Raw genomic sequence first — 10981 nt, forward strand, 5'->3', positions numbered from 1 at the left:
AACGCCCCCGCGGCCCGGTCTGTGACCAGGCCTCCTGGTGGATCAGAGCCTGATCAACCAGGCTGTTACTGCTGGCTGCACGCAAACCAACGTACGAGCCACAGCCCGGCTGGTCAGGAACCGACTTTAGGTGCTTGTCCAGTGCCAGCTTGAAAACTGCCAGGGGTCTGTTGGTAATCCACCTTATGTATGCTGGGAGGCAGTTGAACAGTCTCGGGCCCCTGACACTTATTGTATGGTCTCTTAACGTGCTAGTGACACCCCTGCTTTTCATTGGGGGGATGTTGCATCGTCTGCCAAGTCTTTTGCTTTCGTAGTGAGTGATTTTCGTGTGCAAGTTCGGTACTAGTCCCTCTAGGATTTTCCAGGTGTATATAATCATGTATCTCTCCCGCCTGCGTTCCAGGGAATACAGGTTCAGGAACCTCAAGCGCTCCCAGTAATTGAGGTGTTTTATCTCCGTTATGCGCGCCGTGAAAGTTCTCTGTACATTTTCTAGGTCGGCAATTTCACCTGCCTTGAAAGGTGGTGTTAGTGTGCAGCAATATTCCAGCCTAGATAGAACAAGTGACCTGAAGAGTGTCATCATGGGCTTGGCCTCCCTAGTTTTGAAGGTTCTCATTATCCATCCTGTCATTTTTCTAGCAGATGCGATTGATACAATGTTATGGTCCTTGAAGGTGAGATCCTCCGACATGATTACTCCCAGGTCTTTGACGTTGGTGTTTCGCTCTATTTTGTGGCCAGAATTTGTTTTGTACTCTGATGAAGATTTAATTTCCTCGTGTTTACCATATCTGAGTAATTGAAATTTCTCATCGTTGAACTTCATATTGTTTTCTGCTGGAACGTAACTGCTGAACCTTTAATGGAATACTTGACGATATCCTCATTGTCCTACTGAAGTCTCACAGCCGAGGCTGACAGATTTCATCACTATGTATGAAATCCCTCCTGTGTGATGGAATATGACAGGGAAGCGTAAGTAGATTTTGTTACCTCTATGTAACTATCATGTTGAATTGATTAGCAGTACATTGCTGGTGTACTCAGTGTGGTTAAAAATATTGCGAACAGAGAACTAGGAATTCAACGGAGAGATGGAGAGGGTTCCAGTGGCTCTGTTGGCAACGGAGCAGTGGAAGATATTTTCAGTTTACAACAGAACAGTGTAAGATATTCTTGTAGGTCTGTTTACAAGAGAGGATGGGCAAAGATTTTGCAACTTTACATTCGTCACGTGATACTTTGTTTACAATGGAGTGGTGTGAGAAAGGGGTGACTTTTAAAAAGGAAGAGGTGAGGGAGAAGCAGTTAATTAACTTCACAGCTTTATCCAGGTGAGCTGCAAGTCCTTGAGCGAGATACACAAGTGTTTATATTGGCAAGTGTAAGGAAACAGGATGAAGCGAGGGAGTGCGTGGGCAAGAAGCGTCAGGATGGTGTGTGTGTGTGTGTGTGTGTATGCAGAAGCAGGTTGAGTTACAGTATGGAAGAGAGGTGTGAAGAAGGATAGGAAATGTCTGGATAGGCCTCAATCCTGTGCGGACACTTTGCCTCGCTGGATAAAGGAAAGCTTTTCCATATATTTTGGATTAGGAGCGCGGAAGAGGCTACGAGCTTAGGAGAAGGTAGTATAGCTTAGAGAGAGAGAGAGAGAGAGAGAGAGAGAGAGAGAGAGAGCGTGTGTAAAGTTCCCTATAATCTTATTCTTGACAATGATACAAGCACTAATTTGGAAGTAACCTCTACCAAAGCGTCTATTAGAATACACACACACACGGCAGATCTGTTGGTATACACACACGGCAGATCTGTTGGCATACACACACGACAGATCTGTTGGTATACACACACGACAGATCTGTTGGTATACACACGGCAGATTTGTTTATACACACACGGCAGATCTGTTGGTATACACACACGGCAGATCTGTTGGTATACACACACGGCAGATCTGTTGGTATACACACACGGCAGATCTGTTGGTGTATACACACAGCAGATCTGTTGGTATTCACACACAGCAAATCTGTTAGTATACACACACAGATCTGTTGGTATACACACATGGCAGATCTGTTAGTATACACACACAACAGATCTGTTGGTATACACACAGCAGATCTGTTGGTATACACACACGGCAGATCTGTTAGTATACACACACAGCAGATCTCTGCGACACGCTAGGCGGACACAGCAGACATAGGCCAACAGAATCAACCAAACTCCACTTCCTTTTTCAGTGAGTTATATTAAAAGTGAGCTTTAATATTGTAAGTGTCCGCAGCTCCACAGTGGCCAGCGGGCCTCGGCTCCTCGTTTTTAATTAGTGGTAGAATTTGTATGATTGAAAATTTAGAGCCGTAATTGAAGAGAATTGAATTTAAATATTCGTGTTATTTCCGCCAGCGTCCTCTCCCTCCCTCCCCCCACTCTCTCTCTCTCTCTCTCTCATTCCCCTCGTTTCCTCTTCCCTCCCTGGAGCGGGGAGAGGAACCATGGTGAGGATTGTATGATGAACTGTGTATTTGTTTAGGAGAGGGTAGGGAAGAATTCGCTCACAAAATTACCTTTAAAACTTTGCTGTTCTGTGGTATAGCGTCACTCAGCCCTGAGACACCAGAGACAATTGTCATCAGTAACCCAGACTTCAAGACTCCTTAAGGTAGTAACTGTCTTTCTCTCCAACTGACTTTGCTCTCAGCTTAGGTTTAGAATGGATAGGGAGGGAAGCTAACTCCAGTAGCCCAGCAGATAAGCCAGCAGATATTAACCAAGGTACATAGCACCGATAAGCCAGCTTAATCGCCGATTTATGGCACTGGTGGGACTTCGAAGGCTTAATTGGTGAGCGAGTCATCGTCTGACAAAGAGCAGCATCAGAAGACATTTTCCTGACGATCAAAACACTACCAACACTACCACTGCCACCACCTCTACATAAGACTTGACTGGCGCCCTCCACATCTTTCAGAAATATACTGGAAAATAAGAGCTTCCGACAGAAGGACCGATGAGCAAATGGGATATTATCACATGCAAGAATACTCCGAGGTAAAGACAAAATAGATTAGGATAATCATTGTATTGAAGATGTAACAAGAACCAGAGGACATGACTGGAAACCACTCCCCCAAAAGAGCCAGAAAGACATGAAGAAACACGTGAATGATTAACCAGGAGGAACAAAATAGAGCATTAACTCCATATAAGACCTGAACACGACCCGGGCTCTATCATGTCTGTTGGATAAAAGTTAAAAATGCGGGACCGAGGGCTAGAGATAGCACTCCGCAACCTTGAGTAGATAATTATGGGGCATAAATCAGCACTGAAAGCTAGGAACAATTAACACTTGTTATGCACGTATGAGAGCGCGCATAAGCAAGAGTAATTTGTCATATTAATACTTCCTTATATAAAGAAAAGCCTAAGACTTAATACGATAACCAAGGCATTGTTAGAGGCCTTTATCCTGCATTATGTTTGAGATTGTCTCCCTATATCACATCTGGTTAAGTATTTTCTTTTTTGACCAAGTGTTTAATGGCAGTGCTAAAGCTCGTCGCTACAAGCTAGCATCCTGCAGATATTGCTGGCGACTTTGCTGACGAGGAAAACACACCTGATGGCTGTTCTTTCAGGTGCGGTAGTGGTAATGATGCGGCGCAAATGCTTACTACAGTCTGAAACGAGGTATGGTGGGAATTTCTAGCGGGTGACTACTCTTATAATATAGTTTCACCCTCTTTGAGGCACTGGGTTGGCAAGCCCAGAGAATGACACAGGTGGTAACCTAGCATCACAAAGTATAAAGTCCATAGGACATACATAAACGTCGTGGAGCATATTTATATAACTATCACGCGATACTCATAAACGCCACAGGATGTGGCGTTTATGCATTTAGACGTAATCTAATAATTATGTCTCTCTTGGTCGTGTTAGGGTGTGCATGGAAGACAACGAGGTCGTCCTCAGTTTCCTGTATTATTTAAGAAGGTTTAATGGTTAAATACTCCTAGCCTGTGTTTAGGACATCAATGAACGGGGACTGGTTATTCCTTTCCTCTCTTCTTCAAGGTACATGCAGTTTCCTGAGATCTTGATTTCTTCTCCAGATGACTGAACGTGTTGTGGAGTGACTAGTTGTGTTGGTTCAGTGATGTCTGTTGTCACTGCAGCTGCTGGTGGGAATCACTGTCTTGGTGTTCCTCTTGCCTCTCTCAGGTGGAAATATTGCCCAGGTTCTCGGTTGTTTGTAGGAATTGGGTTAATACTTTAGCTATATTCTGCTTTATATGGTGTGGGAAAATCCCACCTCCCCCAAAAAATTTCCATTGGCGAGAAATTTTCAGGGGGGTAAGATCATATTAACTTTGGTAACAGATGCCGGTAGATTGGATTAAAACGATTTGTGAACAAACTCTAGCGCATATTTATTCTAAAACTTTGCGGTCCTGGGAACTTGATCACTTGTAACACAGAGGATTAAATAATAGTATATACATGCGGAAAGTGGGATGCGAGTGACACCTGGTGACCTGGTTCCTGAACTGTGATGCCGAATACAGTGACAGGGAGAATATCGTATTGTTTCTGTAACACTGCAACGAGTACAGTTTACATTTACATCAGTGCTGTACCTACGTTTTCCCCTCGTTCATAAATATGATGGGGATACACATTTTTTAGTTTAAAGACAGTATGAATATTCACTTTTCAAGAAAACCAGTTCCATATATCGTCTACGTAGCATAGTTATGGTGTTGCTAAGAGGAACAAATCATAGCCACCTCCAGCAACATAAAATTACTGAGGTAAGTAAACATTAGTTATTTTACTCCTCAATGACAGTGTCTAAACCAGTTGTACAATGCTCGAGGGATTCAATGTCTCTTGGGGTAATCGCGAAGATGATTATACCTTAAGATGACACAGATGACCCTGACATCATGCACCACACACATCACCACCTCCTGACCCGAGTCCATTTCACCTGACAGCTCTCCATTTCACTTGACATCACCACTTCAACTGACATCCCTACTCTACCTGACCTATCTCCACTTCACCTGATGTTCTGCTTCGCCTCACTTATCCCTGTTTCAATAACCTCAAACATTCTAAATATTACCCGTATCTGTAGTCCATATTCTATAGTAATAACCGAGAGATGGACATTCAACTTCGTCTCAACATCAGTCATTTAGTGGGTTAAATGTGTATGTCATTATTCTCACTAATTAGGACTCAGTCTCAGTGCAAACAGGAGTCATTATGGTAAAGAACGAAACGTACTCATGTCATCAGGGAACACCAGGCGGGTTCTAGCACTGTTCCTCACACTGACAAACTCACTTTCATATTCTAAATATTGCCCGCTGCAACAAACGCTGTCTTTAAATACAATAATAAATATTATTCAGATTAATGTGTGTGTGTGTGTGTGTGTGTGTGTGTGTGTGTGTGTGTGTGTGTGTGTGTGTGTGTGTCCAATAAGTCGAACTTCCTTAAAAATTTGACTTTTTCCCAAAGGTTTACAGATTGATCCAATTTTTTCGTTGACAGCTATGTGAAAAAAACTATTTTTTTTACCAAACCTAAATTAGAAACCTAACCCAACGTAATTTTTTTTAGCCAAATTCTACTCAATATATCACAAATCAGTTTAAATTACTTAATGAACAAAAAAACTATAATTGATTTTATGTAATATGTTCAGATTTTTATATATTACATAAATAAATTTTCACTGTGTTTATTAGGAAGAAATTACCTTTTTTTTTAGACCTAACTTGCTGGTTCACCTTATTAGGCACTACCCAGGTCAGTTTACCTGGAGTTTACCTGGAGAGGGTTTCAGGGGTCAACGCCCCCGTGGCATGCAAATATGACCTATAGCTTTATTATATATTGTGCTAGGTTTATATTCGTAATTTGACGATCATATAAATCGTCTGTTTATATAAATACCCGCGATAATTATATACGTCCTGTGGCATTTATAGGAGTCTCGTGATGGTTACATATGTGCTCCAAGACGTTTATATAAGTCTTATGGACGTATATAAACGTGATGGTAAGTTATCACCTGTGTCATTATTTCTTCCCACTGACGTTTATCTGCCACTTATAATGTCGTTCACTTACGACACAAATTGTTCACTTAGAGGTTCATTTGCTCACTTATGCCATTTGTTCACATGTAGCATCATTTGTTCACATGTGACGTCGTCCGTTCACCTGAGTTCTCTCTCACACATGCTTCATTCTCGTTCCTCTGGCCTCTGTTCTCCTCCCTTAAAGTGAACAATCACCATCACCTGTCCAAACATTATCCTCCAACTGAATTTAAGCAAAATAGGGATGGTGTGACCACCGTAGACCTGACGCACAATAGACCCATGTGAACTGTGAAAGGTTGAGAGTATCGAGGGGTAGTGTGGGTGGGTGGAGAGGCTGTGTGGGTGGTTGGTGGGGTTGTGTGGTGGAGGAGCGGCGAGGCTACATAATGGTAGTTATTGTGATGGAGATGACGACTACGGTCCAGAGTACGTGGACTTTATGATGAACGAGTCCACTAGCCAATCTGGGTCTTATATGGTGGTGGTGGTGATAGTGGTGGTGGTGGTGATAGTGGTGGTGGTGGTGGTGATAGTGGTGGTGGTGGTGATAGTGGTGGTGGTGGTGATAGTGGTGGTGGTGATAGTGGTGGTGGTACACAAGCGAATCGACTAAGAAAAGGAAATACTGTATATTTCTTCCTACAACTCTACTGCCTAACTAGCGTGTTCCTGACATGGCATCAACTACACATGAGGTGCATACATTTTCTCGCTCTATAAACCTGCCTTCCAATCATTTTTCTTTATCGAGGCTGAAGAAGTTATCTGTTGCGTATCTATACACAAACCAGCTTCGTTTTCCGTGTGTCTCCAAGTTGGATATTGCTTAGTACGTACGTGTACACACTCACACACACACACACATATATATACGTATACATATATATATATATTATATATATATATATATATATATATATATATATATATATATATACACATACTTATATATTCTCTTCTTTATTTTCATAGTATAATATTTACATATTGATGTTTTTGCCCCGTGAACTTTGGGACCTCAGGAGGCCAAGATGGCCGCCGGCCTTAAACTTTGAGGAGGAGGTATTAGAAGCGCTTATAAATATAGCATTGTTACATATCTGGAACTAGCAATTTTGATCTTACCCTCTGGCTTCTTCATTTTCTATACTGCTGCTGTCCATGTCTCAGAAATTAGCAGTATTGGTATTGCTATTGATTGCGCTATTGTTTACCTCACGAAATCGTAATGACACGATTGCAAACAAACCATACAACGGGTGGGGTAGAACCCGCGACCAGAGAGTCTCAAAACTCCAGACCGTCGCGTTAGCCACTGGACCAACTAGCCACAATAAGATTCATCCAGTGGCTAACGCGACGGTCTGGAGTTCTGAAAGACTCTGATCGCGGGTTCTATCCCCACCCGTGGTATGGTTTGAATTATAATCGTCCTTGTTTGAGCGTGGTTCCTCCGAAGGGGATGAAACAGCCCAGTGTGGTAGAGACTTTTCGCTCAGTGTTCTGTTTTATCAAGGCTTGATAAAGTTCAAAACTGAGCGAAACGTCGCCAGAATATTGACTTGCTATGTATACTGTGTCTTGTCGGCACTCTTTGCCAGTCCCCAAGGATGGGTAGGCTAGCTCCAGTTTCTTGGATCAAGAGCACTTCACCAGGAGGTTTGAGCACCCACTCATATTTCTTACGTCTCTCTCTCTTTCAGAAGTTGACCCGGGTGTTGACAGTCGTGGAGTGGAAGATGGGGGGAGCGAGGGGTCGCCGCTACGACCACCCTCCCCCTCCAGCACAACAGGAGGGGGCGAGGGCCCCCAACACGCCCCTCCACCCCCGGCCTCCCCCGTCAAGCCAAGAATCTGGTCACTAGCGGACATGGCTTCCTCCTCGTCGTCACCCACGTCGCCGTCATCCACCCTGGCAGGAGCTGTTGGCAAGATGAGCGTTCACCGGCCGCTTCACCTGGAGGCGTCGCCCTACGCCCGTCCCTTGCCCATGGCCCCACGGCTGCCCTCCCCGCAGGAGGCGCTGCTGCAGGTCTACGCGAAATCTTTAGGCCTAGCGCCTCACCATACTCACACCTTCGCCTCTTTACCACCCGGCTTGAACGGCTTAGGAACCCATCTCTCTCCGCCAGGTATGGAAGCCCCGCTACCCGCTACCCTAGGGGCTCCAACCTACACTACTGCCCCCTTACAACCTCCCACCGTCAGCAGACCCGTGGCCACACGCCCACTGCCGCCCATATCACCCTCTTCCCTGCATCACACGCTCCCTGGAGGCGCTAAGATCACGCCTGCGCCGCCCCCCGCGCACAGGCCGGAAGGTTAACCTCATCCCCGGTACGTAGGCCTATCCGGTTTCTTTATTCACTAGGCCTAGTTACCCCGTCACCCTGAGGCTTGGTCAAGCTTTAACTGTTTCACAAGTTTGCTATGTGGAGGTGGATCTCGCCTCTGACACGTGTTTACACGTGTTGGCCAGCTACACGTGTTGGCCAGCTGCACGTGTTGGCCAGCTGCAAGTATTGGTCACCCGCGCTTCTTGGCCACCTGAGGATATTGCCAACTGTGTAATCAACAAAGAAAAAAATATCTCGTAGCATATCAGTTGTAGTGACAATTTATAGTTGACGCAGTGGACGTCATTGTGGTGGTGTGGGAGGCACGTCGTTGGCTGGCCGGAGACGGGAGTATCTCTTGGACACTTGACACTTGTGAGGAGGGAGGGGGGCCGAGCACAAACCATTTTTTTTTTCATCAAAAAAAGAGAAAATTAGCAGGCCATGAGAGTTGAGAAACTTAATGGTATTCAGACAGGTCAAGACGTCTCACGGACGCTGCTAGCACCAGTGCCAAAGAAACAGCACTAGTGAAGGTGCCAGTGCAACAGAGCGCCAGTGAAATGTGTAGCAAAGGTTCCCTGCCTCCGGTGATGCACCAGTGAACTCAAACTCTACGTCAGGCTAAATTTTAATCGAACTCACTGTTTCACAGAACACCAGACGAAGCTTCGCCACTCTCTCTCCCCCCACCTGGCGACAGCTCCCTCAACCCTGGCTGTGGTCCGCCTGTCATAACGTTCAACCACTCAGTATAGTCTATAAATCTACTTCTATCTGCCAAAGTTACCACACACACACACACACACACACACACACACACACACACACACACACACACACACACACACACACACACACACGCTCCCATGTGTTTCCCTAGTGTTACTGTCCTTCCTTCAATCAATATACGAGTATTTTGTTTATCACAGCAAAACATCGTTCCTCTGTATAAGAGTTAAAAACAAAAAGGCTGACGATGTTTACCAAACATTGGAGCATCAGGCAATGTTGTCTGTATGTGTGTGTGTCAACATCGTACTTTCATGTCTTGGAAGATTGTTCAAATGTAAACAAAAAAAAAAAAAAAAAAAAAAAAAAAGGAATAGAGATGTCTTTTAATCATGTTTAACGGTAATATTCATAATAACAGAGTTTACAGAAATGTTAATTTGTGTGTACTGGCTCCGTTGTGTCAACTGGTGTTTCAGCTGTACCACGAACATCGGGGTAGCAACCCGCTGTGTACATACCTCGTAAACATGACAACAGAAAACGGTATTTACTAACAAGACGTATCTTCGGGTACGTTAGGTAACCTCATGTTTACATGATATGCTAGAAAAATCACTATTAACTAAGACTCTCCATCAATCGTATCATCTGGTCTTTCCTGCTTGAGAGGACTCAGACGCATGTGCAACATCTTGGTAATTTTTATTAGACGTGTCGCCAGCCAGTGGCTCTTTCAGTGATGGTCTCCCGTCGGAATCGCCAGATTCGTAACATTATCACCTCCATACGCTAACCGCGGAGGCTGTCACGCTTGATCCGAGGAATGGGAGGGTGGCTCTCATTCTTTAGATCAAGAACTTCCTCCCCCAAGCAGAAAGAAAGAAGAAACACAATCTTGAAGCCACTGACCACGACTTAACGATCCTTCAATAGTGATTTTTCTCTCGTATACAACAACGTTACTACAAAAATTTATACTTACACAGCAAATTAAGTTGGAAAAACAAAAGGTCACCTCCTATTGTAAATACCACTTTTTCATTATCAATCTTCTTGACTTACCTTTGCCATCTTGAATATAAACACTGTCAGCTCCTACCAAGAAGAGAAAAATGTAATCAGGAGTTACATTATTACCTCAGCATGTTTTTATTTTTATTGTAAATGTTATGTTAATATCAAATTATTGTTTAGGATTAAAGATCATGTCTCGTTACGGCTACAGTAGTTTTATATCCTATTGGTCTTCCAGTAACCCAATTGTGGTCTTAACGTTATGCTCAAGAGCTAAACATATGTTGAAAGTTAACACACACCATATGCCTATATTGCAGCATATGCCTATAACATGTGTGACAGTTTCAAGATACACACACACACACACATGTCGTGCCAAATAGGTAAAATTGGTCAATCAGCAAGAACTCATTTAAAATTAAGTCCTTTCTAAAATTTTCTCTTATACGTTTAAATACATACATATATATATATATATATATATATATATATATATATATATATATATATATATATATATATATATATATTTCATATAATATTTCATTTATATGTAAAAATCAATAATTTTCACCAAAGGAACCTTAGAAAACTTACCAGACCTTATTATAACAAGCTCAATTTAATTTAGCCTAATCCAACTAAATATACTAGATAAGTTTACAATTTAATAACATAGAAACACAATAAAATATATCTTTTACGTTAGGCTCATAATGATTTTTGCGAAATTACTGCATTCACAAATATTCCCTT

General features: G+C 43.1%; 1 protein-coding gene across 1 annotated transcript in view; it reads left to right on the top strand.

The window, feature by feature from the left end:
* LOC128697251 (putative iroquois-class homeodomain protein irx-1) overlaps positions 1–10428 on the top strand; it is a 226034-nt gene extending 215606 nt beyond the window's left edge. Inside the window, exon 8 of the mRNA XM_070090402.1 lies at positions 7841–10428. Within this exon, the coding sequence (XP_069946503.1) occupies positions 7841–8463 (623 nt within the window). The 3' untranslated portion in view covers positions 8464–10428. The remainder of the gene's footprint in view (positions 1–7840) is intronic.
* The last annotated feature ends 553 nt before the right edge of the window (positions 10429–10981 follow it).

The sequence above is a fragment of the Cherax quadricarinatus genome, chromosome 31 (assembly GCF_038502225.1).
Source record: "Cherax quadricarinatus isolate ZL_2023a chromosome 31, ASM3850222v1, whole genome shotgun sequence".
Classification (NCBI taxonomy): Eukaryota; Metazoa; Arthropoda; class Malacostraca; order Decapoda; family Parastacidae; genus Cherax; species Cherax quadricarinatus.